The sequence below is a fragment of the Alternaria arborescens genome (assembly GCF_004154835.1).
Source record: "Alternaria arborescens strain FERA 675 chromosome Unknown contig_12, whole genome shotgun sequence".
NCBI classification, from domain to species: domain Eukaryota; kingdom Fungi; phylum Ascomycota; class Dothideomycetes; order Pleosporales; family Pleosporaceae; genus Alternaria; species Alternaria arborescens.
In genome coordinates, this window is record NW_021167867.1 from 639289 (window position 1) to 667133 (window position 27845).

Genomic DNA, 27845 nt, shown 5'->3' on the forward strand with positions numbered 1-27845 from the left:
ACACGACTGACACGACGTAAACCTTAAGTCGGAATAGTGATCGACGATGGTTTGCGATCCGAGTGAAGCTGAAATGACGTAGTAGAGAAAGAAGCGACGATAGTAGGATGGAGCGATCGTTTGCACAGGTGTAGCGCTTCAAGGCACAGTCGTGAATGGAAGTAGTCATGAATGAAAAGAGGAAACTACCATACTTAACACTGCACGCCTATACAGGCCCCTAAAACAACAGGCGATGGGCCTCGGACCCATGCGATGTAACACTATTTGCCTAGACTCGACGTCCAGGTGTCAAAGCAGGATGTTGATATTATCGTGAGAAGAGGGGCAACCACAGTGATGGTTCTCGTTGGTTTCGAGGTTCGGGGTGGGCCTCACAAACTGGTCAAAGCTGGCCAATGGGCAGCTTCGAGGCTGTTTGGACCCCTGCCGGCCATCACGCTGGACACATGGCGCCGATGGCGGTAAGGCGCGGGAAATTGGAGAGAAGGTAGCTGAGACGAGGGACCCATGTGCGATTGGTAAGGCCATGCGGCTGTTTGATTGCCGTGCAGTGCGGCTCTGGTGTTGAACAAGTATACGGCAGTTGTGTTGGCTGCAGCATCCTGCATCTTGGGTTTTCTGCATCGCACCCTTCGCAAGACACTTGAAGACGCACAGAGCTGCTACCGATTCTCATCATCAGCATGGGGGTGCTCTTCCTCATCGAGGCGGCATGCCACGTTGAAACAAGACGCTATACGCAAAACATGGCTTGACAACGGCCTTGCGCAAGCTTCAGCGCGGTCCCACCCGCCGTTTCTGTCGTTCAACATTCCCTAGGGCTCACCGCTAGGGTTCCCCTAGACTGCTGCACCGGCATCCTTGCAGTGCAATCCCAAACCCTGCCAACACAATCTTGTACCACTACGCAGTTGTTTACTTTCGACTGCTCACTATTTTCCGGAATTAGCAGCAGCAAGGATGCCACACGAGGAGTTGCCTTTCTGGCTAGTCAATGTTCCCAGAGATCAATGGCCGAGCGAGTGCCCGGACTTCTTGAGAGGTATTAGTGAGAAGGATAAAGGGATCATTGGGACGCCTGACGAACACTACAAGGTGTTGACATGGGACCAAGTGCGGGACATTGTAGGTGAGATAGAGGCGCGACGCGCGATAAGCGAAACGCTGATGTTCGTGGTCAGAGAGCAACCGGGTCGACAAGTTTCATCGCATGCCAAGTGAGTTGAGGCGGTATCGGCAGTTCACCCATCGGCTGGAGAGGGATTACGGCAGCATCATGAACTTCATTGTTAATGAGCGGTTGAAGTGGGGAAGTATGGAGCCGAAGGGCAAGCCGTTCGAATTCGATGGTATGTGCACCTGTGTTACGTTGACTTGCATCCATGTTTACCGACCTATAGAAGACATCAAGATACTATATAACGACTGGCCATATGGCATCGATGCAGACGTTGTGCACCTCGTCGTGTGGACCAAGTTTGAACTGGACGACGACCCCGACACTGGGCTCTCTACCGCAGAATCCCAGAAACAAATCGGTGATTACGTACAAAAGACGTTTGCTCCAAAGGTAAAAGAGTTGGTCTGGTTCAAGAATTGGAAGAGTCTGAAGAGCGTGCATGCAGTGGAACACTTCCACGTCATGTTGTACAGGCCGGACGCTGTGTTCCTAAGGGAGATTACGAACGGCGATGTCCCGATGACTGAGAAGTTCGCCTAGCAAGGAAGGCTGACGGGGCATTTCGGCTCTAGTACAGTCGAGAAGGGGGATAAAAACATGCCGAGTGCTCTCCATCGTGTTTCCCACGCTCTTGACTGTACGAGAGATTTGAGAAGGCAACGGGGCATTTTGGCCTGCCGACGGGATATTATGCATGGATGACGGGATATTCTAGATGCAAGTCTGCGATCGTATTGCTTAGATATGTTATAGACATGGGGTATTTGTTAGAGTAACAGCCGCCGAACATTCATAGAGGTGCATTATCTGCTATCGATATCATCCAGGCTTTGGGATTAATCAATTTTCTCAGCCTTGTTCTGCACCTGGGGGCGCAAGGCGACACCGATGCTGATCCAGTTCCCCTGAAGATCATCCGGTTGTTGTTGGGATTGATTGGAGCGGCGCGCAAACCGGGTTGAAGGCCAGCCCTCTGCAATTTTGACAGGCGCGTCATTTGCTGTGGCGTACGTGGCGCGTGGCGTGTGGCGCAAACTCGAAGTGCATAACTAATGCATCGCCAGAACAACAAGCCTAGGATATTTTGAACCAAGTACGCTGAGCTGGTCACGCAGACTAGCTGTCAAAGACGACTAGGCGCATACGTTCTGCAGGACCCTTCTGTTATCTTATCGTCTATCGTCGAATAGAGACGTCTTGCCTGGGCCGGGATACAAAGCGGTGAGGGTGCTGTCTGGCCTAGCGTTGACAAAAAAGTCGCGGGACGGCAAGGGGCCTTCCTCCACATTTGAGTCGGCACCGAGTGTGTCTTGTGCACCAGCCTCTACTCCCCCTCCTTATTTTTCTTCGAGAGCGGCGCGTTTACGTGTGCTGCGACGCCAATTGCGGGATTCCGGTATCGCTCAGTCTCCATAATTGGAGACTTGACCGTGTCTTGGTACCACGACCGACCACGGAGCATCAGCGAGGTATGGCGGCGCTAGAAGGAATATCCGGCAGCGACAGTACTGACATGGTGAAAGGTCTTTTCTTGTAGTCACTCGCCCTCGCCATTCGCACCCCATCCCACTACCCGCTGCGCACAGCCACGCTTCCGCGTCATCCCATGCGAGCGGCTCTCTAGACGGCCCTGCAACACTTCCCACTGAATCAACTTCAGTGGTGACCTATCCACCATGCTCGGCTACCTCACCAGCCGCTGGCAGTCGACGGGCGAGCAGAAGAAGACCAGTCCCACCTGGTTCGACCGCCACTTCTCGCCCATCCTTCTCTCCGTCGCGAAGAAGGCATGCACCCACCCAATCCACACCATCGTCACCATTGCCTTCCTGGCTAGCTACTCATACTTGGGCGTTCTCGACAGGGGCCTACTGGAAAGTGGCATTGAAGAGGTCTCTAGCCGCGTCGACTTCCACTCCCTTTTGGCCGGCAGCAAGACGCTCAGAGTAGGAGAGGAGACATCATGGCAGTGGGAGGCTGAAGAGCCCAAGACTACCGTTTACAAGGACAAGGTAGGCAGCTCCGCCAACTCCAAGACATCTGGCTAACAAAACAGACTGCCCAGGAGCTCGCTCTGGTCACTCTCGTCTTCCCCGAATCGAGCACCATCAACTCTGCTCCCTCGCAACAATCTGTCCCCAGCAATGTCTCTGCCAAGCTCCTCCCAAGCTCCTCCAGCTCCTTCTCCACTTTCTCGCACGACACTTCGCTCGCATTCTCTATCCCGTACACTGAAGCTGCCGATTTCCTCCAGGCTATGCAGGAGATTTCTGCGCCAGAGGACGCTGCTCAGTCGCAGGGCTCTGAGAAAGAGGGCACGCGCGAAGACAAGAAGTGGATGATGAAGGCCTCCAAGAACGGCAGTGCGCCAGGCGGCGTGCGCAACTGGATTATTGAGTCGTGGACGTCTTTCGTCGATCTCCTCAAGGTATTTTGTCTGTGGACACAAACGTGAACTTGGCTAAGACCAGCACAGAACGCTGACACTGGCGACATCGTCATCATGGCCCTGGGTTACCTCGCCATGCACCTGACTTTCGTCTCTCTCTTCCTCGCCATGAGGCGACTTGGATCCAACTTCTGGCTGGCTACTGCAGTCCTCCTGCAGTCGGCCTTTGCTTTCCTCTTTGGTCTCGCCGTGACAACCTACCTCGGTGTTCCTATCAACTTGATTCTGCTCTCAGAGGGTCTTCCTTTCTTGGTGGTCATCATTGGGTTTGAGAAGCCCATCGTTCTGACCAAGGCTGTCCTTTCTGCCTCTCTGGATGGCCGACGAGCAGCTGAGGAGAAGCGGGGTGAGCCTTTGACCATCCAGTCATCTGTACAGACAGCCATTAAGCGGACTGGTTTCGAAATTGTCCGCGACTACTTTTTCGAGATCTTGATCCTTGTCGCTGGCGCCATGTCTGGCATCCAGGGTGGTCTGCGACAGTTTTGCTTCCTTGGCGCCTGGATCCTTTTCTTTGACGCCATTATGCTGCTCACTTTCTACACTGCTATCCTTACCATCAAGCTTGAAATCAACCGGATTAAGCGCCATGTGGCTCTCCGCAGGGCTCTTGAGGATGACGGTGTCGATGGCAAGGTTGCTGAGAACGTCGCTCGCAACAACGACTGGCCCAACGCTCGTGATGTGCAAGTTGTCAACCACACAACAACTGTTTTCGGAAAGAAGATCACGGTGCCAAAGTTCAAGATTCTCATGGTTGCTGGATTCATCCTCGTCAATGTCCTCAACGTAGTTACTCTCCGATTTGGCCTCTCTCCTAGCAAGGTCTCTCACGTTTCGGGCGTAGGTGCCACCCCTCCGCTGGACCCCTTCAAGGTCGCTGGAAATGGATTGGACCACATCTACGAGCATGCCAAGAGCACCGCTACGTCAACTATTGTCACCATTCTTATGCCGATCAAGTATGAGCTTGAGTTCCCTTCTATTCACTACGCCGAGCCTTCGATTACAGACAACGAGTTTGCTTTCGGAAGCAACATCAGCACTCACATAGTTGATGGTGTACTGAAGAGTCTGGAGGACCCTTTCCTTAGCAAATGGATCGTCCTTGCCCTTGTAATGAGCGTGGTCTTGAACGGCTATCTCTTTAATGCCGCTCGCTGGACCATCAAAGAACCCCACCAGCCACTCGCGCCACCTTCTCCCTCTGAAGTCCAGGATGGGGCTCCTACTGTGCCAGGCACTCCTCGCGTACCTTCGATGCATATGCCTACACCACCTCGCACCCCCGGCCCTGAGGATCAGAATGGTCGCCTTCAGCCCCTTACGCAGATCGCAACACGAACACCGGAGATACCAGTCGGACCCTCTGAAGAACAGCAAAGACAGCCAAACCGTCCCTTTGAAGTTCTCGACCTGATGATCAAGGAAAAGCAAGCACCCAAGATGACTGACGAGGAGCTTATCGAGATGTCACTCAAGGGAAAGATTCCTGGTTATGCTCTAGAAAAGACGCTTGGTGACAAGACTCGTGCCGTCAAGATTCGTCGTGGTCTAGTCTCACGTACCCACGCTACACGGGAAACTTCAACACTACTGGAACGTTCGCTGCTACCTTACAAGGACTACAACTACGATCTTGTTCATGGCGCATGCTGTGAAAACGTCGTCGGCTACCTCCCTCTCCCCCTCGGTGTCGCTGGACCTATCCTCGTCGACGGCCAAAACTACTTCCTCCCCATGGCAACCACCGAGGGTGTACTTGTCGCTTCAACTTCTCGAGGTGCTAAGGCTATCAACGCAGGTGGCGGTGCTGTTACTGTTGTGACTGGCGACGGTATGACCCGCGGACCCTGCATTGGGTTCGATAGCCTTGTACGTGCTGGTGCTGCGAAGAACTGGCTTGACTCGGAGGAAGGCCAGAGGACGATGAAAGACGCATTCAACTCCACTTCTCGCTTCGCCAGGCTCCAATCTATGAAGTCTGCCATCGCTGGTACCAACATCTACGTTCGTTTCAGGGCCACCACTGGTGATGCCATGGGTATGAACATGATTTCCAAGGGTGTCGAGCATGCTCTCACCGTCATGGCAACCGACTGCGGCTTCGAGGACATGCGTGTAGTGACCGTATCGGGTAACTATTGTACTGACAAGAAGTCCGCCGCTATCAACTGGATCGACGGTCGTGGCAAGGGTGTTGTTGCCGAAGCTATGATTCCCGGCTCTGTCGTCAAGTCAGTCCTCAAGTGTGAGGTCGAAGATTTGGTACAGATGAACATTTCCAAGAACTTTATCGGATCTGCAATGGCTGGTGCTATGGGTGGATTCAACGCCCACGCGGCGAACATCGTTGCTGCTATCTTCTTGGCCACCGGACAGGATCCAGCACAGGTCGTTGAAAGTGCCAACTGTATCACCATTATGCATAAGTAAGTCGCTCCTTTCATGAGATACGACAAGGCCACAACCTAACGAAGAATAGCGTCAACGGCAACCTTCAAATCTCCGTCTCTATGCCTTCAATTGAAGTCGGCACAATTGGTGGCGGTACCATTCTCGAACCTCAATCCGCCATGTTGGACCTCCTCGGCGTACGAGGTGCCCACCCAACATCACCTGGTGACAACGCTAGGCAACTGGCTCGTGTCATCGCTGCTGGTGTATTGGCTGGTGAATTGTCGCTCAACAGCGCACTGTGTGCGGGTCATCTTGTCAAGGCGCATATGGCACACAACAGGAGTAATGTCCCATCTCGCGCCCCTACACCCGCGCCTGCAACACCAGTTACAGGAGCTCAGACACCTGTGACCGGCGGTGGACCTTTATCAGCACTGAGCTCTGGTCCTGCACCAAGACGGTAAAGATCCAGGGAGTGGTCAGGTTTGGCGTAAAAGGTTGTCCTTGGGGTTGTAAATACGAGGGACGATACCTGGTTTTGTATTTGCACATTTCAGGTTAATCTGGGTTAAGAGGAATAAGGAACGGAACGGGGATCTATATACATACATTCGCAAGAATATGTTTTGTCATTGTGGCAGAATTACTATAACATTAATTCATTCTTGATAAGCTTAAAAGTATTGCCTTTACTTTGATTGTGATCGTTACTGTTGACTAATTCTAGCGCACTACGAAGGGTTGCAATAGGGGGCGCTCCGGTGCTGTCGTGAAAGCTTGATGCAATCTTGATGAGTAGGCACCCATTGTGTTATCCCAGACATATGTTTTGTAGAACATTTTTAACGTGCTTCGATCAATAGGATGATTATAATTCCTCTCACGCGTTACAGCCGCAAGCAGGCACGTACAAAGATTCACACCAGTATCACAACGTCTGTATCGTAGGTGCATACACCAGCGATTATCATGGAAGAGCCAGAATGCACTCGCCAGGAGTTAAGGTGATGCTATTGAGAATAGCCGGTTCTGACGTGATGCCCGAAAGCTTTCGAAACTGTCTTTATACGCGCCGTTTCAGGCGCGTGGCTGTGCGCCAAACACAGGCAAAAACTGACTTGCTCTCCTCGGCGCCAAGGCTCAGCTCAGCTGCGGTGCGAAGGGGTGGCCAATCAATCTGCCCCGGACCCCAGCTGCCGCAATTACGGGGTACGCCGTTCGTGAATGATCATCAGCTCGCGTTTGCATAAAAATACACGGAGCTTACCCTGCTTTTGAGCCATCTCACTCCTTCGCAGGGCCTCCACTGCTGACTTCCTCTTTTCCTTTCAACACAATCCTTTCTTCCAATTTCAACTCTTCAACTACAGTCGCTCCCTTAGAACTTCAACCAACATGCGTTTTGTATCAGCGCTTGCCGTCGCGGCGGCCACCGTCAGCAGTGCCCTTGCGCAGGACTTTGTTTTGGGCTTCAACTCCGGTGCATCTGATGATACCGGCAAGGCAAAGACCCAGGAGGACTTCGAGAAGGAGTTCACCACCGCGCAGAACCTGGAGGGCGCACCAGGCAACTTCAGCGCTATCCGTCTTTACTCCAACATTCAGTGGGAGACGACCGACACACCCATCGCCGCCTTCCCTGCCGCTATCGCAACGAACTCCAAGCTCCTTCTCGGTATTTGGGCATCAGGCACGGACAACATTGACAACGAATTGAAGGCATTGAGCTCCGCAGTCGAGGAATACGGAACAAAGCTGACGGATCTTGTTATCGGACTGTCTGTCGGTTCCGAAGATCTTTACCGTGTGTCGGAACCTGGTATCCGGAACGAGGCTGGTGTCGGTAACAGCGCGGAGAAGATTGTTGAATTCATCAAGACTGCGCGCGAGCGTCTTGCCGATACCCCACTCAAGGGTGTGAAGATCACCCACGTCGACACCTGGACTGCTTGGGTCAACGAGTCGAACAAGGCTGTCATCGACGAGATTGACTTTTTGGCTGTTAACGCATTCCCCTTCTACGAATCCGAGCTTGACAACAAGATCGATAACGCTGGCAAGCTCCTAAGCAGTGCTATCAGCGCAACTGAGGGCGTCGCTGGAGACAAAGATGTCTGGATTACCGAGACTGGCTGGGCGTACAGTGGTCCTGACTTTGGTGCTGCCACATCGACTGTAGACAACGCAGAGACATACTGGAAAGATGTCGGTTGCGCGCTCTTCGGCAAGAGGAACGTCTTCTGGTACACACTCCGCGATGCCAACCCTGCAAACAAGGTCAAGTTCGCCATTTCGGACAAGCTGTCCACCACCCCGCGCTTCGACATCAGCTGCCCAGAGCAGAAGGAGCTCCCCTCGGCAGAGCCCGCCACAAACAACGGTACTTCGACCGGTGGCTCGTCGAGCAGCAACTCGACTACAGATAGCGGTAACAACGACAGCAGCAGCAGCAACAACACCAACGGCGGAAGCGATGGCGGAAACGGCAATGCTCAGCAATCTGGCGCTGCCGCTCCCAGCGGAACCGGTGCGGGAGCTGCTACCTCGGTGTCGGTCATGAACTCGATGGCCATGGCTTTGTCTGTCGTCTTTGCTGCTGCTGCCTGGGCTCTGTAGGCGTGGATGTAACTTTCGAGACTAGCTCTCTTGCGGCATTTCCTTGTGTCAATGTAAGATAGATGAATGCGTTCATATAGGGTCGCGAATGGATGACACTCGCACCTAGTTTGAGCGACTGGTTCGCAACACTATGGTTTCATAATATACTAAGAGAATGAGATGGCTTTGTGCAGATATTACTTTGGGTGCCACCTTGAAGAATTTTGAGGTGAAGTTTGATTTGATTCAAGTTGACGATAGAACAGAAGAAGTCATGGTCCACGCACTAGCCAGTCGAGACGCGTCATGACCCCACACTCAATCGACACCAGCATTCTCTCGTTCTCCACTTGCTTCTCATCTCCTTAACGTTAAGAAGACACAGCATCTCCCGACTACGCAACAAATTACTAATGGGCGGCATTCTATTATTTCTGTCTGGTCCTGCCAACGACCTGACCAGGGGCTCATCCTCTCTTCCCCCACGTCCGATCTAAGACCTTCCTGCTGTTTTTCAAACACGGCCGACCGGACACACTCGACCTACTTCCGTCATCAGACTCATCGGAATAGAAAAGTTCAGGACTGTGGGTCTTATACCGTTGCATTGAGCTCATAGTTGGGGCCATGTAACGTGGTAAGTCCGCTTGCGGCTGAGAAGATAGCGGAGTTGCGGGTGGTGTGATAGCAGCGTGCGCCTCGTGTTCGTATCGACGAATGACTTTTGCAGAGAAAGGATCCTTGGGAACCGCAGAAATCCGAATTGGTGCAGTCCGAGGGATTGGTCCAAAGCTACGGCTAAGGGGGGTCTGCGGCGGTGTCTGCTCCGTCGGTGCTGGCGTATCGTTGGATGCGTTTGTCGTTGGTATAGAACCTCGAGGCTTAGACTCTGACAGTGATCGCCGAGGGTTAGAAACTCTCAACCTTCGAAAGGAATTCCCGATGGATGAGAGCATAGACGTTGTACGAGCCTTGGTGGTATGTGCATCTGTCTTTGCTGACATTTCGGCAATTTTGGATGGTCCCTGAGGCTTTGGGGCGAGAGGCTTCCGGGGAGGTACCATCGGGGTGAGTCCAGGTTCCTCCCGAGGCTTTGCAGACAAAGCATTATCCTTATCTCGAGAAGTATTTGCTGTGAACCTCGGCCGCTGAATTGTAGGCTTTTGTCTGACTCGTTTGGCTGACTGACCTTTCTCCCTCATTCTCTCAAGCTTCGCCAGCTCCAGGCTCTCCATCACTCTTGCTCTTTGCGAGTTTTCGTGATTATCTCTGAGCTCCTGAAAGTGGATGGCCTGAAGAATCAACAACCTAGCAGCGACATTAGTGTCTTCCTCGAAAACACCATATGCGTACTCAGTGAAGTCCGCCCAGGTCCGCACTTGCTCTGGTAGTGGGAAGCAAAAGTTCACCGACTGATAGACTCTGCGAAGGTCATCCGGTATTTGCTTCGCACTCATAATGATGGACAGCATAGGTGTTGTTGCAATCAGCCGTTTTGCTTCAAAGACGAGCTTGCGCACACTACCATATAAGGATGCATAAGCTCGATTGCATTCTGGATCAAGCTGGCAGCTGCTAGGAACTTCGAGCAGATAACGATCAATCTCACCATATTGGATCAAACTTGACAATCGTTTAAGGCGTTTGGAACTGCCGATGTCAAACGACTTCTTCGTACGGTTTGAACTCCCTTCTTTTGGTTGATCCGCGTTCGAGATTGTTAACTCGTCATGAAGCACCGAGTCCAGCCTATACTCCGAGTCGAAGGAATAGTCCAAAATACACAAATACTCACATCCGGGTTCCAAGTTCCCAAACAACCATTCCCACGGCTCGATCATCTGCTTGTTTATACTGTATACGATTCTTGTCAAAGCTTCATCAGGCGCGGCGTGATCTATGAAAAATCTTGTGTTGGCAGTCAGTGTCCCAGGTAACAATTTGGCATCGCGGATATAGTTGACTGGTGCGGCTTTGACTATCGGCTCACATGCTGAAATGGGCAGCGGTGTATGACGAACAGGATTTTCTTCCCAATCGGGCTTCGAAGGCAGTACCTCAATGCCTCGACCAAAAACGCGGAGGAGAGTGCAAATGGTGTAAGGATTTGAGGACGCTACTCCGACGAGATCTCTCCGGGTGGATCTGCCGACATCGTAATGCATGGCCAAGGCTTGTAGCATCTATTGCAAGTCAGTCACTTGTTCTCATGTATGACATCTGCTTACCTTGGTAGCTCGTCTCTGGTTGCGATAGCCTTTCAACACCAGTAGTTGCGTTATCCACCACACCCGATCGTCACCGTGCATCCACTGGCTCATAAAGCAGTGTCCGACCTGTAGACCATTCTTAGTAATGGCTATCACTAGGATGCTATTGACTCCATCCGGTAGGCACTGAGCTCTTAGCCTATCGCGACTAAGTCGTATGTGCTTGCCTACACATAGGAGTTAGAAATGGCTTCGTTTTTGTCGCTCTACTAACCATACTCAGCCCAGGGGCCCATAACGAGACGTGCCCTCTGACTCCACACACCATAATTAGTCGAGAAGTGCTCAGCGCAAGTCTCCAAATGTCTCTTCGTCACCACGCCCCCAGGGATGATGCGATATACTATGTCTTCGTCAATGTCTGGATCTTCGTAGAGGTGGTTTGGCTCGCTACGGATGCGATATTCGACACTTTCGATGCTAGCAGAATCACGGTAAGCTCTTTCTTCTCTTGGATTATCGCCTCGTGTGATCAGCTGTTGAACGTGGTCCATGGCGGAATTACGTTTTTCTGATTTAGTTCATGTAAGGCTTTTGTATTGTTTTGCATCGAGAAAAACGCGTTCGAAGATGTTGGTGTGAATGTCGACTGGACCCAAGACGACGTTTTCGAATGTTAAGCCTGCTCAAGCGAGACGTAGAACCATGGTAGAGATTCGACCACCTCTGACCACCACGAACTTGCCTATCTGCGGGCCTCCTCACTTCTGTGCAGTCGAGCGGATGAATGCTTAGCTGTTTCCATTGTATTGTTCAACTCCAAGGTACCTGGGTCGTCAGGACGCTCTATTGTAGTGTTGCGTAAGGACAGTCGTGTCGGGTGCAATAGCAGGTTCGGGGGACTGGTTCTGAGTGCGGTTCAGCATGAAAACGTATGCTTTCTAGTGCTCACGGTAACGGATTTGGAGAGCAGGTAACGTTAGGTAATGCACCTACCTTCGTATGGACGGCAGTCAAGCTTACTACTACCAGGAAGTCGACTTCCGGCTGTCTTGACTGGAACAGCACCCCTGCGTCTGACATGCTGGTCACAAGTGGTACTCAGGTCCCGCAACGCCACAAGACACTCCTCGATGCCACATCAGGAAGCACAAAAATAGCATCTCGAATTCTCATTGGTCTGCTCGCAATATCACGTGCCTAGTGGATACCTCTCGCGAAGCGACAAGGTGAGGTGGGTCACTCAGGGAACAGTTGGCCAACCGCAGCGTCCACTCAGCGAGACGCTATGTCAGAACAGGCAATGTACGAAGACGTGGCCTGTGCACATGTAAGATAACGGCAATGGAGGATTAGGGGATGCTGGCAAGTCAATATACAGGTGGAGTTTGTTGTTTTGGAATGGTGCATGGCGTTCACCATTTGAAGGGCACTGCCGGCTGCTTTTTCCTGTTCGTTCACTTTCGTTCAGTCTTTACTTTCGAGCATCACGCTATACTACCCTTCCTTCGTTTTCTTCTTCAGCAGCCATAGAGATACACGTCAAATTAATCGAGAGTATCTATCAGCCTCGTAACCTGCTACATTCATCGATAAACAAGGTCCATCTCCTACCTGACACGAGAACGGTAGCACCGTTGTCAAGCCTTCACATCATAACATCACTTGCATCAAGAGCGATACGCAAGCATGATTCAAACAGCAATTCTCCTTCTCGCGCTTCTTAAGAACGCAACCGCCCATCCTCTCATCAAGCGCGACGAATACGCAATCCCAGAGACCGTCATCATCCTCCTCATCATGCTAGGCGCCGGTATATGTGTTTGCGTCGGCTATGCCATAAACGCGACCTTTGGTTTCAGGGAGGACGGCAACGGCATGAAGCCGATGACGCCAGAACAACAGGAATATATGGCTCAGGTTCGGGTTACGAACATGAATGGATTGATGGCGGAGGGTGCGAGAAGCCATCGGGGTGGACTGAGGAGAGGGGATGTGGTGTATGATTAGAGGAAAAGAGGAAACAGGAATTTGGAGATTTAGGACATCTACTGCGAGTAAAGGGTATATTCGAGGAAGATGGCATACAGAAGTGCATTGGGGCCGACACATCAAAGCGAATGATGGATAAACCCCTTCATTCTTTGAACTTCTCCTGTACGTTACTGTATTCAGTTGGATGGAAATGTGTAATCATCAATTCAGGTGCATGAAGCTGGTGTCGCAAGGTTATAGTGTATACGACCATGTTTTATGGATCTTCAGGTGACTCTCATGGGAGCGTACAGTACTTTTATTCAAAATGTCATCCGCCTTATCTCTCGTCATACATCGGCGGACTTTCACCCCTCTCATACTTTGGGACAGGATCTCTGTCTTCCAAATCGCCCTCTTCTCGCACTACATCGCCGAAGAACGTGTCTGCAACATCAATCCATAGATATACTCTCTTCAGTCCTGTAGTTGTGCATTTCTCCACTCTTCCCATTCTTCCTTCATCTTTACCAATCGCGCTACGTACTGCATCAACTAGACATTCTTTTCTGATGTTTTCGTGATGATGAAATTCTAGAACAATATGATCTGCGTAGAAGATGTCAGGGTTCGACCATGATGGTAAAGGTGCGTTAGGCGTATAACGAATGGCGTATAAGTGACGAGTATATGTGGTCAAAATGGTGGGCGACGACTCCGTTGATTTACTCTTCCGAGTCGACTGCGGCATACGTTGAGTTTCTTTTACTCTGTTAGCCTTCACTTCAATATCAAACAAGGAACACCGTATGCTGGACTTGTACTCACCAGACGCAACCAACCCATCGATGACATCTTGGACTAGGTCGCCGGCTTTCTTTACCCTAGCTTCTAACGATCCAAACCCGCCATTAGCCACGGGCATCTGAATTTCGCCACCCCTTGCATCTCCTCGCTGCTGTCGTTTTCTGCGAACTAATTCGTTTGCCCATATTCCCATCAACTTCGTCCTTCGACTGCCACCACGGTCTGTACGTTTCATATGCTCCACATCCTCACGGGATCGAACTTCGATAATATATGGCGAATCTGCAGCATGATGGTCGACTCGATATCCCCAAGAGGCGAAATCGCGGGCTATAAAGGGTACAGTCGTCAGGAAGGGTCGAGTGTGCTGCGGAGTGTGGATGAGGTAAACCTTAGCACCGTAGAATGAGCCCGACATATTGGATAACTGGTGATTGTGTCTTTTTCGAAACAAGAACTTGATGAGGAATCGAGGCAGAAAACTGGGACTTTAAAGAAGACGCAGATTTATCTTGTTTCAGGCTGTCATATAGACAGCGCGTTTGACGTGTATGCGACACCATCGCAGCAGTGCGCCAGCATACCCAGGCGTCATGGTCAGAGCGCAGGTGAAGTGAGGCGCTCCAGAACAGTGCTGAATTCACTTTCGGTTCCAGCGAAGTTCAGAATACCAAAAGCGGTCATTGCATCTTCAGCTGCGTTGCAGAGGCCATTCTTGGAGTGAGCGCAACATTAGAGGTCCAAAATGCCATAGGGCTGAGGACTATTGAGGGCGCGATGGTATAGTAACCCAAGATCGGTCTGACATAGCAAGTGTGCTGAGATGGTGCATTGTCAGAAGGCGAATAGGAGATTAAGTTGTCATCTGTTTGGAGTTACCGCACGCGCTAAACCTTCAGCTACCCTGCAGGGTATCCACGTCTCCTTCCGCCGACGAATCCGGAGCCAACTCCTTACTCTTCCTCACCGCATTTACTAAAATGGACTGCATCATTCAGCTAGCCATCATCGACACCACTGCGCAACTAACGGCTACTTTGTAACGTGCATGCAGCGCCACGATCTTCCTGGTGGCTGTGAAACATCCGCGCCCTACAATGGTGGTATGGAATGCGACTGTATGGACTAGACTTATTAGCATCAAACCAACTTGCATTTAGTCTTTGACAACTTCTAGGCTTGTTCCGATATTGTCTTACTATCTTCAAGGAAATTCTATTGAAACGAGGACGTCTTATGCCGCACAACTGATGCGGTCTTCAGGAATCTCTACCTGGTGCCACGACATTCATGTCACGTGTGCAGAGGTTTGCTCGCATGTGCATCCATGGATGAAGGCCACGGTTGAAACACATCACGTCTACTGTAATTCCTTATAGCAAGCGAGTGAGTACATCAAGACTATTCGTAGCTTGTGAAATCCGTCTATCACACGCACCTCACCATTTTAATGTACCAAAATGTCGCCACTGTCTCTTGACGAAATCCACGCACAACATCTGATTGAACAGCACTTGCAAAAGCCCTCATGCAACCCAGTCTAGCACAACACCCATACCCAGTAACAATGCTCAGCTACATCTACCACCCAGCAGGCCCCGTCGTCATTCGTACAACTAGCGCCGCCATTTCGCTCATCTATCGCGACCGCGGCTGGCTAATCACACAATCCTTTTCCGACGTCCTTCGTGACCACCCAGAATGGCGGTCTACGCCAGCTCCTCCCACTTCAAAACCTACACACATTTCTGGAGTGAGCATCGCGACCCGCATAGGTTCCGTAATATTACCCTTCCTCAGTACTACGATGGCAATAATCCCGAGCTATGCACCGACTGGCGTGGGAAGTTTGACGCCTATAATAGTCGGTAACTGTGGTAGAGGGGAAGTAGAGCGGAAAGAGCAACAAGAGCCAGTTGGTAATTTTGCGCCAATACATTGGATGACAGCGGTAGAACGATCCTGGTACCGGGATCGTGCGTTGCTTGTTCCGATCATAGGGTGGCTCAAGTGCGATGAAGGTGAAGAAACATTTGAGTATAGACTTGTTGGTGGGGAGTTGGATTTCGAGGCACCACCAGGGTACGATGCGCACGAGTAGATGCAGACGATGGAGGCAGGCGCCAACCGCTCAATTGTATATATGGCGAGAGAAAGATGGCGAACATGCATAGGACAATAAACATTCTAATCGTATTGATGAAAACTGTGGTATCTCGCAAGCAAAATGCAGCTAAGAAAGAAGGAGCGGTTGGTAACTTTTTGATGTAACCCATACATGCGCATGCGATAACCCGATCCTTTCCTCATGTTGAAAAACACCATCCGAATATTGCGCCGTGGTATCTTGTGGTCGTTTCGCTGATTCTTTCTATACACACCCATACATTATCCCATATATACCATACGCCCACTCCAATGAGCGCCATACTTCATTTACCATCAAACGCATGCTGTCAGTTCACTTATGATAACTCTCCTACAGATCTGCGCTTTTAGGGTTCACCAGATAGATGTCGGGCACTTTTGGTACTTGCGGACTCTTCTGCAGCGCTAGCTTGATTGCATCCCGCGTCTTTGCACCTTCCTTCTCTCCGCCACCCCCCGTCAGCCGTCTCATACCACTCCTAAAGCGACTCCTTGTGTCGTGAGCAACAGGCTTGATAATATTCTCTAGACTGAAGGTGCCGCCTTTGTCTGTGCTGCTCGACCGACCAGCAGAGTACTCGTCATCGGAGAAGGGCTCATTTTGTTCGTCGAGCGTGGTTGATGAGAGGGAAGGAGAAATACGTTGGGGTTGGTTCGGCGCCGAGGGTGACGTTACGGAGCGGGAATGGAGACCCGGGCGGGGATGACTTGTTGGAGGCAAGGCGCCAGTAGAGGAGTTGGCGAAAGAGCTGAAAGCGCCTGGTGTCATGACACCTGGATCCCTAGCTGGGGAGAGTTTGACATCCGAGATGAACCCCGATTGAAAAGAAGTCACAGATGCGTTCCTTGTGAGTGATTTGTGTAAGATTGGCGCCGTCTGCTGGTCGTAAAGGTTCTCGCGCATGTCGTGAGCATATGGTCCGTTACCGTACCGTCCCGAGGACGAAAAGTTTGGTAGATCCGTCAAGGTTTCCGCATCATCATCGTCCTCAAAGAAGTCATCCAAGCTGTCTAGTTTCATGACTAGTTCGCCAATGTGACTGTCGCCACGGATATCCTCGGAAGTCATGGTCGCAGTTCGATGGTAGTCGGATAGTGGGCTGAACGGGAACTCCTCTTGGCGGAATTCTACCTTGGGTGTCTCAGTGTCCGGTACGTTCATTTCGTCAAAGTTTCCGCACGTGTAGAAAACAGCGTGAACGTTCGCTCTTGTCAACTGCGAATGCAAAGCAGGCATTGGAATAGACCAGCCGCTTTCTTCAGGGATACCGTACAATGATTGCGTCTTCTCGAACTGCTTCTTGTATCCTCTGGTAGAGTGGGAGCCTGCCATGCTCATGCGAATGTGCTGCTTGTCGAACGGTGTGAGGGTACTAGTCATGTTGAGATTGATGACGAAGTCAAGAACCCTTAAAGCTTGTGGGCAATATGCGCTTTGTAGTAGTCGTAGGAGAGGCGAGAAAAGATCAGATCCTTTGGATGCCATTTCCGGCTTGCGCATGTCGATTTCAGGTAGCAGGATGCAGAGTACTTCCATCGTGTTGATCTTCATCCAATCGATCTTGTTCATGAGTAGACCGAGAAGGAATACCAGGCTACCGAACTCATGTTCCGAATTGAACGTAGAACGTATAGCAGACATTGTCTGCGCAAGGAAGTCTTTTTCATGGCGGTACCTCTTCATCGCAAAGGCAGTCAACGCCTCGGAAAGCGACGTGCACTGGTAGTGCTGGTCTGCGACTTGTGCAAGCACTTCTGCAGTGGCGCGGATACTTGAATCTTGTGCTGTAGAGTCAAATGAACGCAGAAATCTTGGCAGATTCGCAAGAACGGTGTACGTCAGTCGGCTATCGTCACCCACGATGCGGCTAGAAGGTAGTACCACCAGTCTTTCCAGGATTCGTAAAGACCGGTCCAGGCATGTACTTGATCTGATGCCCTTGTACGTCAGTTGGGCAAGGCCTTCGAACTTGCCTTCCCACTTATCCGGGCAGCTTTCTTCTAGGATGCTCAACACCTCCTCGTCGCCTAGATCAAGCTTGTCGAGAAACTTGTCTAGCATTAAGAGGCTCTCCATGAATTCGCCTTCGTGTATAGTATCCAAACACGCGCAAGTCGTCCAGAATAGCTGAGGGTACTGTATGAGATCTTTAGGCGCTAATGCCTCAATGATGGTCCGTAGCGTTGTCAATATCTCCATAGAGAAGGTCTGTATGTCACTCTCCTCATCCGAGATGGTGTTAGAAAGTCTGGCGAGCATGTCGGAAAGCATTTGCTGATCGAGCGAACTGAGAATGCAGCGGAACAACTGGAATGACCGACAAGCGATATGTCTGACCGGGCAAGATGTGGCCCAGTTCAGTGCTACTCGACCCCAAGCTTCTCTCAGTCCAGGGTATGCAAATGAGAAGAACTTCATCACCTCGCCAGCAACGTAGCCCATTGGCTCAGGAACCTTGAAGGTTGAGTCTGCCACGTCCTTGCCGTTCTTGTCATCGTAGCTCCATACCACCTTGGTGTCATGTTGTCGAATGCTCTCAACGAAATCTTCGATAGACCTTTTGTCGATGCCTGGTGTGTCGTCTTCGATCTTGGAGATGACTAGCTCGTGAATTAAATGCACAAGCATCTCACGAGATTGGTCCTGCACCACAGAGGTGTAATGATCCCAGAGCACCAGGACCACTTGTAGAAGCAATGGAATGTGCTCTTTGGCTACCTCTACTGGGGACACCATAAGGTCAACCAGCAAAATGAGGCAAACCTGTCCCAAGGCAAAGCCAGACTACGCAGGTCAGCGTAAATCAGTATGAATTTCATGTTATGCTTACCTGTTTATTGCTACTTGGCAGAACCTGGGTGAGATCGGCCAAGTATGGAAGATTGACAGCGTCTGGCGGCGGTGGCATAGGCTCGCGCTTCTCGCTTACCATAGACCGTGGGTTGATCTGTAATAGCAGGAACTCAACGACCTTTAGTCCCGCAGGAGTGCTGGAGAGATGGACTACGATCTGTTTGGAGTAGTCGACGTAGTTCTGTTCTCGCTTGTCTAGACAAAGATTGATGATGAAGTTCAAGATAAGTTGAACATTACCACCGTATGGTCCAGTTGCTAGTGCTTGCCAGAGTGCTTGGATCTCATTATGTAGCACGTTGCCTGATCTGTAGGTGATCTCGAACAAGTTGACGAGTAACATGTAAGAATTAGCAGTCGGTCCTCCGTCGGGGTTGACTTGCAGCTCGACAGACTGCACCCAAGGAAGCATAGCGGCGACCATGTTGCGCTTATGGTCAGGCTTGAGATCTTTGAAGTAGTACGAAAATTGCGAGAAGACCAAGAAAGCAAGCTCGGCATGCTGCTTGGCAAGCCTTCGTGATGTTTCAAACTGTGCGAGCTTGTATACCGCGACGGTCTTGTCAGAGATGCTGATGTCCAGGTCCTGTAGTTTCGAATTCTTTCCTTCACGAGCCTCAAGCGTTCGGAGTAATCGCGTGGACTTTGTGCGTATCTCGCTGTTCTCATGTCCGAGTGTGTAGAGACCGGCGCTTAGTACTTTCCAGAATGGCAAAGTGTAGTCCTCGTGTTGGGTGAGGACCTGAGTAACAACTTCGAAGTAGCTCTCGAGAGCTTTACTAGAGACCGCGAGATAGCACATTTCAATTGCCTTGTCTAGCAGATATGGATGCTCGCGATTGTGCAATATGAGATTCGTAAGTGCTCGGCGACCAATGGCGTGTGTTCGATCGCTCGGAGTTTCGAAGATGCTCTGTATCCATGAGAGCATACGAATGACATCGAACTGAAGCAAGACTTTGCTATCAGTTGTGATACTAACAGGCCCGCCACAGAGTGCAGCCATAGCGCTCAAAGCCGCGGTTCGAAGATCACGTTTTTCAATTTCAAGGGCTGCAGTTGCGTTACCTTTGCTGCTCTTATCCACCTCTCGGTCGAGCATGGAACGACGCATCTGCTCTTCACGCTGACGAATCTGAGATTGATTTGCTGCATATCCGCACCATTCTTCCATTAGAGTAAATGCCGCTTTACGAGCTTGAAACGGCATCCAGTGCAAAGGATCGCTGGTCTTGTTGATGCCCTCAAACAAAACTTCCACAAGGCCACAGTAGTGCGTGCGTAACTTCTGGTAGCGCGCCTCAAGTTGGACTTCTGTATCACTCAGGAAAATTCTGAGATCCTTGGTGTAGTTCATTAAGTTGTTGATGATCCACTCGTCGTTGTGGGCTTCCGGAAGTTTGAGGAATTGTTGCGATGTTAGCTTGTATACGTGTGTAATCTCTGTTCGGAGATGGTCGGTCCGGTAGTTGATGGGACGGGGACTGCTAATGGTTCTGTTGTGATTGCCCAGACGCATCTTGGCTTCTTCTGCACAAGCAGCCACAATCCCCTGAAGCGACTCAAGTAATGTGCGATAAAGATTCAGGTTAACGGAGCCAAGGCCAATAACCGCAGCGTCTCGTATGGCGGCATTGTCTACTGACAGGAAGGGGAGGACTTTAGAAAACAACTCCGTGGCGGTATGTTGCTTGTTTGTGCTCGTTTGTGAAGACTTTGAGCTCTTCCGCGAGTGCTGACCTTGCGTAGCCGACATAGCGGTTGGACCCAGGCTCGTTAAGGTTGTGAAGGCAAATATGAGATACAGTTTCCATTGTTCGATGACGACTTCTGGTGAGGTCGAGGCAAGGCGCCCACTGAACTTGCTAGCACCAGGCTCGTACGGTGAATAAGGCGTTGTACGCTGGCCCTCAGCCAGGGACGATAGAGTGCGATACATCTGAGCAAGTCTGGCACATACTATGTCTCGAGTAAGAGTCACAGCAAAAGGGCAGACCTCAAAACTGATTCGCACCAGATTTGGGAAAATCTTGAACCATAAAGTAGCGTCATATGGCACATCGCTGCCGCAAAGTTCCACGAGTGTGCTCTGCACATTGCTCTTGCGCATGCCGCGTTGTAAACGACTGCGCTCAGCTAGCGACAGCTTCTCATCGCTAATGTCCAAGACCCTCTGGGGGCTTCCTTCCATTACACGGATGACACGGGTGTTGGAGCCGCCCAGCGCCGTATCAAACTCAGTGATGAGACGTAGCACGGTAACGGCGTAGGAGCGGACGCGATGCGAAGGTGAACATAAGAAGAAGAGGCCATGTGACTCAACTTCGTCAACGTGCGCCCACACAGAAGAAAGATCAAGCTGAGCAGCTCGATTCCCAGAACCGTCGTCCGGTGTATCCAGGGCGGCCTTGCGTGTCTTCCGCTTAATCTCTTCAATCCATATCTCTAACAGCTCCACGTAGAGCTTTAGGGTATTCTCAATGTGTCCAGCTCCCAGCATGCCGCCATCAGACATGGTAGCGTAACGATCGTCGAAGTTGAAGATGAAGCGTGCAAAGCCAATTGTGACTTGTTGTGCATGCGACTGTCGGGCTATGGACTTGAGTGACTGAGCGGACGATACAGCGATGTTGCTTTGAACATGGGCAGTTCCGGTACACAAGAGATTTACAAGTGAGTTGAAAGGGATGTGTGGAGACAGACAGCGCGGTAAAGCCTGAACAGCGACATGTAGAAGATCATAGAATCCTTGCCGCAGGTCTGTAGTAGTCATATAATCTTCGCGAGGGGCGAAGCTGAAAGCCGCTGCCATGGGCGTCTTTGGTGTTTGCGAAGAGAACTTCTCATCCAATACGGCCTGCCCTCCAAATGCATTGTCGCATATGATAGTAATTTCTCCCAGGATTTTGCAGAAACGGATGTAGTATTCTTTTGCCACTTCGGCGAATCCAGTGAAATTCACAGGACGCGAAAGACGCTCCTCCTTAAGGAGACTGGACTTGATAGGCAAAGGTTGCAGAGGCCGTGGACTGGAAGGAAGAGCAGGAAGCTCGTTCGAAACTGCGTTTGGATCGTAATCGAATGTCAGTGGGAAAGGTGGCTGCTCGGTGTTCTCGAGATCAGCCATGATTGCGAGGAACGAGCGGATACCAATGACCATACGATCAGGCTCAAGATTTTCAACGCGCAACTCCCGCCCTGACATGAACATTTCCGAATTGAGTAGAGGAAAGATGATGGTCTTGAAGCAGAGGTCTTGGTACTTGTAGCCAATGATGCGCGTAAGTTGTATCAAGGGTTCAGCAATGGCTGGTTCGGTCGAGAGGTATGACCGCCTTCCCGGTTGGAACACCATTCGTATGATCTCCTCTAATCGACGCACGGCGACATTTGGTGCCTCGGTTCCCCGTCTGTAGATGTAAGTCCACACCAGCCGGCATATACCTCGAAGGGCGATGGCTCTCGTTGCGCGCTCCTTCAGTCGTGGTTGAGTAGACAAGGCAAGCGCGAGCCACTGGGAGAGGAATGTTTCGGTTGGAGAAGCACATAGGACGGCGGCCATGAGTGGGAATGCTTCGTGCCAGTGTTTTGGCTTGCCTAACAATATAGCAGCGCGCTGCTTCATCATATCAATCACAGCCTTCCACTTGGGTGCATTGAGCTCGATGGTAGCCTTTGAGGTGATACGGAGCAGTAGTTCCCGCAAGACTTGGCAGTAAGCATACTTGACTGGCTGGCCGTGGGCACTAGTGAAGAGCTTGGCCATGGAGAGCATGAAGTCGCACGTCCGGTCCCATGTCTCTTCTGGATATGACTTGACTTGCAGGTGCCTCAGAGCGCGGATGAGCAGAGCGCCTTTAGCTTCGTGATCCCTGTTGTACTGGTTCTTCTGAGCCAAGTGACCGTCAACGATCTTCAGGTCGGTGACGAACTTTTCTTGCACCTGTTCGAATATGAGTCCACTTAGCACACCGAGAAGCTGGCTGTAGATGGTCCAGTTGGCGAGATTGAGCGGAGATATGTCCACCATATCAGGATCAACTGTGCTAAGCTGGCCATAGAAAAGACCAAGAAGACGATCGGCCATCTCGAAAGTTAGATTGTGGAGGTCGGTTTGCGTCATGATTTCGATCAATACTCGGCAGAGGATGTAGGTTGAGACGGTCGAGCGCTGCTCCGCTTGGGTCACAGTCTGTTGTAGAGCGACAATGTGCTCGGGGCCAGATGCTACAGAGGCTGTGGATCCGTTTTCCAAGTGTTGAACCGGTTCGGTGTTCCGTCGAGACAGGGCGGGATGGAGCTGCAATCCCGGAGTGGCTTGTCGGGCATTGAGCAGCTGAGTGCGCTGTTTGGACGCTTCCTCACTCTTTGCCTTGCGCCATAGCATAATGGTATCAATGAGAGGCTTCGGCTTGTGGCGCGCAATGTGCCCCAGGGCTGCTATGAGTTGATCGAAGGTGGGGTCTACGCCAGGCCCACAAACACCCTCTACCCTGGCCTCGGGCTGGCCTCTCTCCGTCATACATTGGTTGATCTTCTGCTCGGCCTGGCTGATGAACGAGTTGAAGAGGTGGTGCAGCGCATATTCGCCAACCGTCTTGAGTTCGTGGGGGTGCGGCGGCGGGTGGCGCGACTGGGAGCGGTGGTGATTGTGACCTTTCCGCGAGGATCTGGCACTCGGCGCCCGCTCAGGCTTGCGCTGAGGTATGCTTCCATCGCTGGATGCTGCCTGGGCTCCCACACCGGCATAGACATGCCCTGTACTCGCGCCAGGCTGCATGCCGTTGGCGGCAAAGGCCTCGGCTATCGACTCCTGCGACATGACGGCTCCATCGATGGTTGCGCCGGCGGCGGCGGCGATGATCTGGGGGCTCAGCGGGCTTGTGGCGGGAGAGTTGACGAAGCTGGTGTTCCGCGAGTGCTGGATGCCGTGTACGATGGAAGTGTTGCGATTGTGGGCATAGGAGCCCGACGGTTTGCGTTCGAGCGCCTGGAGGGTGCGGTCGGGGCTCGAATTACTGCTGGTAGCTTTGACGGCCGGTGTTTGCGAGCGCGAGGCAACAGTTCGGGACGAGGCAGTCAGCGCACGCCCGCGGGTCTGGCTGGGCTCACGCGAGGCCGACGAGGGGCTGTCTATATGGTGCGACACATTCCCAGCAGCTGGTCGAGCTTGCAGGAGAGGGAAAGCAGCTGCATCGGGCAAGGCACAGGGGTCAGCATAGTTCTGATGCAGCGCGGAGAAGCGTCGACGTCGAGATAAGGGTCCTTATGGCACAGCAAAAGCCGGCACTGTCAAACTCCAAGCCGCGTGGGGAGTGCGTTTCACGGTACCTCGCACGGCTTGGGGACGACCATGCGATACACAAAGAAAAAGCTACTCACACATGCCGCAGGCTTCCCGTGCAGCATCTTCCGTGGCGGGCGGAGAAAGCTGCAGCCCGTCAAACAAGGCTCAAGACGTAGATGTCGCCGTTGAGAGGGTCGCGACGGCTGTCATGGATGTCTGGAGGTGGATGAAATGGGTAAGTAGAGATGCCCTGTGCCTGACTAGCCGGTGTCTAGCCTCATTGGCGGCAACGATCATCCATGGCGCCCGGCATCGACACGGCTCTGGAGATCGATCCGAGCCTGGAGATTGTTCAGTCCCACGTGGTGCTAATCTGGGACTGGGCATGCGAGGTTAACGATACACCCGACTTCGTTCTGATGTGAGCTTGCTTCTGCCATGTTAGCATGCTCATGGATCCAAAGGGCAAGGATGATGGCGTTTGCAGATAACATTCACCAGCGCTCGGGCGCGGAGACATCAACAACGCGGTGCACATAGATCTCCATGCGGATTTGATGCGCATTGGATCTGGCTGACTGCCTTGCACGTTCTCCACGAGCTGGGTTCCACCGATTGTTGAGAGACATGGAATGCGGTATATCATCGACGCGGCGTAGGTGTGGGCAAGCCATATAACTATAAGATTATACCCGCATCAGGCATAGTCCTCTCTTTGCTTCCAAGCCCGCCTGCAGTTGCTCTGTCTACGCATCAACGATATAGACATTTCGCTTATCGTTCCGTCCTAGTCGTCCCGAATATAGATAGCAACGAACGACCATATAGAACTTGCTAGATACGCAGCTACAAGCAGGATGCGTCGTCAGCCCTGCGCCATCCCGAGGCCTGGTCATGTTCTGTTGCGACCTGGTCTATCTTGTTCTGACAATCACATGCCGCCCAGCTTTCCGAGACAACTGTGCATGGCTGCTGCATCTGCCTCAACACCGGCCTGACTTTGCTCCTCTCGAGGCTCCGCAGCTGCATCTGCCGCCCTCGCACGAAGCCATTGTGTTAGGCTCTAACGATGTGCCCCACAAAGGTCCCGAAGTGCTGGCGGGGTTCTTGGTAGACGTAGCGGAAAGGCAGCGACGCTCGGGAAAGTCAGGGTCTCGCACCCTCCACCGGCTCTCATAAGTAGCGCCCAGCGGAATGAATGCGGAACACATCGGCACCCGATGGGCATCTGACAGTCTGTGACGGCACCACTTTTGGCCACTTTTGCCATGCCCGTGTAGCGGTCAGGGATCTGTGAAGTCTAAACAAAGGCCCTTGTTTATGTACTGGCTCAACAACGTGCTTGCGGCTCACCGGCCCCAGGTCTCGATAAGATTGAGTTGAGACGCACGGCCCACTTGCCATTCCGACGCTCCGTTGCGAAGCCGAATACAAATATTACCGTGTCGTTTCCAATCCCTTTCCGGACGGCAACTAACTACTGTGTCCATGTCAGCGCTGCCCCTCCACCTGCCTCTGAATCTCTGCTAACCACCGAACAGCACCATGGCACAACTCGATACTTTGGACATTATCGTGCTGGCCGCCCTCCTGGTCGGCACGGTAGCCTACTTCACCAAAGGCACCTACTGGGGCGTCTATGGGGACCCCTACGGCAACTCGCTGGCCACGGCCAATGGCGCTGCAAAGGCTGGCAAGTCGCGCAACATAATAGAGAAGATGGACGAGACGGACAAGAACTGCGTCGTCTTCTACGGTAGCCAGACGGGTACGGCTGAGGACTATGCTTCGCGTATATCCAAGGAGGGTCACTCACGCTTCGGCCTCAAGACTATGGTGGCAGACCTGGAGGAGTACGATTTCGACAACCTGGACACCTTTCCCGAAGACAAGCTCGCCGTCTTCGTCTTGGCCACCTATGGCGAGGGCGAACCCACAGATAACGCTGTCGAGTTCTACGAATTTATTGGCTCCGAAGATGTCAGCTTCTCTGAGGGTGGCAGCGCCGACGACAAGCCACTCAGCAAACTCAACTACGTCGCATTTGGTCTCGGAAACAACACCTACGAACACTACAACTCCATGGTCCGCAACGTCGACAAGTACCTGACAAACCTCGGTGCCACCAGATTGGGTGCTGCCGGTGAGGGTGACGACGGTGCTGGTACCATGGAAGAGGACTTCCTCGCGTGGAAGGAGCCCATGTGGGCTGCTGTTGCCGAAAAGATGGGTCTGGAGGAGCGTGAGGCTATGTACGAGCCCGTCTTCGAGGTCACCGAAAGGCCAGATCTTACTCCCGAAGACGACACTGTTTACCTTGGTGAGCCCAACAAGAACCATCTTGAGGGCAACCAAAAGGGCCCATTCAACGCCAACAATCCCTTCATTGCGCCCATCGTCGAGTCCGCCGAACTGTTCAACTCTGCCAACCGAAACTGTCTACACATGGAAATCAGCATTGCTGGATCCAACCTGTCATACACTACCGGTGACCACATTGCTATCTGGCCCAACAACGCTGGCAAGGAAGTCGATAGGCTATTCAAGGTTCTTGGCAAGGAAGACCAGCGACACACCGTCATTGCAGTCAGAGGCCTCGACCCCACCGCCAAGGTTCCCTTCCCGTCACCGACCACATACGATGCTGCTGTTCGCTTCCACATCGAGATCAATGCTGCTGTGTCCCGTCAACTCGTCTCCGTCATTGCCCAGTTTGCGCCAAACGACGATATCAAGGCTGAAATCGTGAAACTAGGTAGCGACAAGGACTACTTCAAGGAGCACGTTACCGACCGTAACCTCAACCTGGCACAGCTTCTCGAAATCACTGGCAAGGGTGTGACATGGGACAAGATTCCCTTTTCTTTCCTCTTCGAAACCATGGTCAAGATCCAGCCTCGTTACTACTCCATCTCCTCCTCGTCTCTGGTACAGAAGGACAAGATCTCCATCACTGCTATTGTTGAGTCCATCGAAAAGCCCGGTGCGCCATACGCTCTGAAGGGTGTCACTACCAACTACCTCTTGGCCTTGAAGCAGAAGCAACACGGAGACCCCAACCCCGATCCTCACGGCCTGAATTACTCTATCACCGGTCCTCGTAACAAATACGATGGTATTCACGTTCCAGTCCATGTCCGCCACTCCAACTTCAAGTTGCCTTCGGACCCCTCCAAGCCCATCATCATGGTCGGACCCGGTACTGGTGTCGCACCATTCCGTGGGTTCATTCAAGAACGAGCTGCACAAGCGAAGGCTGGTCAGAATGTTGGAAAGACTATCCTCTTTTTCGGGTGCAGAAAGCAGTCAGAGGACTTCATGTACGCGGATGAATGGAAGGTAAGTTGTCAAGTGCCAAAACCACCACAAGTTGAGACTAACAAGACACGCAGCAATACCAAGCAGACTTGGGTGATAAGTTCGAGATGTACACCGCGTTTTCGCGAGATGGTCCCAAGAAGGTTTACGTACAGAACAAGCTCGAGGAAGCTGGCGAGGAAGTGAACAAGCTGCTCGAGCAAAAGGCCTACTTCTACGTTTGCGGTGACGCCGCACACATGGCCCGCGAGGTCAACACTCTTCTTGGAAAGATCATCTCCAAGTACAGGAACGTTTCGGAGACAAAGGGCGAGGAGATTGTAAAAGCCATGAGGGCGTCAAATCAATATCAAGAGGACGTCTGGTCATGAGCTAGGAACCACTGAGAGGAGTTCGGAACGAGATTTTTGAGCATGCATTTTCATGGGTAGAATGGTGTGAGCGACGGCGTTCGATCTGACGACCGCATTTCGTGTTGGAATATACTGGCTCTGTATCTGAGGCCTGGATGACCATGTGCGGATATCTAACCGTTCACTACTCTGTATAGCCTGCGATGTAGACAAGTTGATTTGATGAATAACAAAAACATTAATACCTCAAGATTTGCTTCTTAC

The 27845-nt window shown here is 51.8% G+C and overlaps 8 protein-coding genes across 8 annotated transcripts; 6 read left to right on the forward strand and 2 right to left on the reverse strand.

Annotated features, from left to right (window-relative positions):
* Positions 1-1279: 1279 nt before the first annotated feature.
* AA0111_g6011 (hypothetical protein) lies at positions 1280-1723 on the forward strand (the record flags this gene model as incomplete). The annotated part of the gene is made up of 2 exons (XM_028652188.1): positions 1280-1352; positions 1404-1723. 2 exons carry the CDS (start codon positions 1280-1282, stop codon positions 1721-1723), a joined length of 393 nt encoding a protein of 130 aa, XP_028506583.1.
* Positions 1724-2859: 1136 nt separating this feature from the next.
* On the forward strand, positions 2860-6496 carry AA0111_g6012 (3-hydroxy-3-methylglutaryl-coenzyme A reductase; the record flags this gene model as incomplete). Its single annotated transcript, XM_028652189.1, has 4 exons — positions 2860-3195; positions 3240-3611; positions 3660-6064; positions 6118-6496. The coding sequence occupies 4 exons, from the start codon at positions 2860-2862 to the stop codon at positions 6494-6496; spliced, it is 3492 nt and encodes a 1163-aa protein (XP_028506582.1).
* Positions 6497-7427: 931 nt separating this feature from the next.
* AA0111_g6013 (hypothetical protein) lies at positions 7428-8648 on the forward strand (the record flags this gene model as incomplete). Its single annotated transcript, XM_028652190.1, has 1 exon — positions 7428-8648. One exon carries the CDS (start codon positions 7428-7430, stop codon positions 8646-8648), a length of 1221 nt encoding a protein of 406 aa, XP_028506581.1.
* Positions 8649-9097: 449 nt separating this feature from the next.
* AA0111_g6014 (hypothetical protein) lies at positions 9098-11394 on the reverse strand (the record flags this gene model as incomplete). Its single annotated transcript, XM_028652191.1, has 3 exons — positions 9098-10813; positions 10859-11067; positions 11115-11394. 3 exons carry the CDS (start codon positions 11392-11394, stop codon positions 9098-9100), a joined length of 2205 nt encoding a protein of 734 aa, XP_028506588.1.
* Positions 11395-12529: 1135 nt separating this feature from the next.
* On the forward strand, positions 12530-12850 carry AA0111_g6015 (hypothetical protein; the record flags this gene model as incomplete). The annotated part of the gene is made up of 1 exon (XM_028652192.1): positions 12530-12850. The coding sequence occupies one exon, from the start codon at positions 12530-12532 to the stop codon at positions 12848-12850; it is 321 nt and encodes a 106-aa protein (XP_028506587.1).
* Positions 12851-15188: 2338 nt separating this feature from the next.
* AA0111_g6016 (hypothetical protein) lies at positions 15189-15722 on the forward strand (the record flags this gene model as incomplete). Its single annotated transcript, XM_028652193.1, has 1 exon — positions 15189-15722. The coding sequence occupies one exon, from the start codon at positions 15189-15191 to the stop codon at positions 15720-15722; it is 534 nt and encodes a 177-aa protein (XP_028506586.1).
* A 378-nt stretch (positions 15723-16100) lies between these two features.
* On the reverse strand, positions 16101-24032 carry AA0111_g6017 (Cell morphogenesis protein; the record flags this gene model as incomplete). Its single annotated transcript, XM_028652194.1, has 3 exons — positions 16101-18554; positions 18601-23847; positions 24006-24032. 3 exons carry the CDS (start codon positions 24030-24032, stop codon positions 16101-16103), a joined length of 7728 nt encoding a protein of 2575 aa, XP_028506585.1.
* A 1423-nt stretch (positions 24033-25455) lies between these two features.
* On the forward strand, positions 25456-27599 carry AA0111_g6018 (NADPH--cytochrome P450 reductase; the record flags this gene model as incomplete). Its single annotated transcript, XM_028652195.1, has 2 exons — positions 25456-27249; positions 27303-27599. The coding sequence occupies 2 exons, from the start codon at positions 25456-25458 to the stop codon at positions 27597-27599; spliced, it is 2091 nt and encodes a 696-aa protein (XP_028506580.1).
* Positions 27600-27845: the final 246 nt, after the last annotated feature.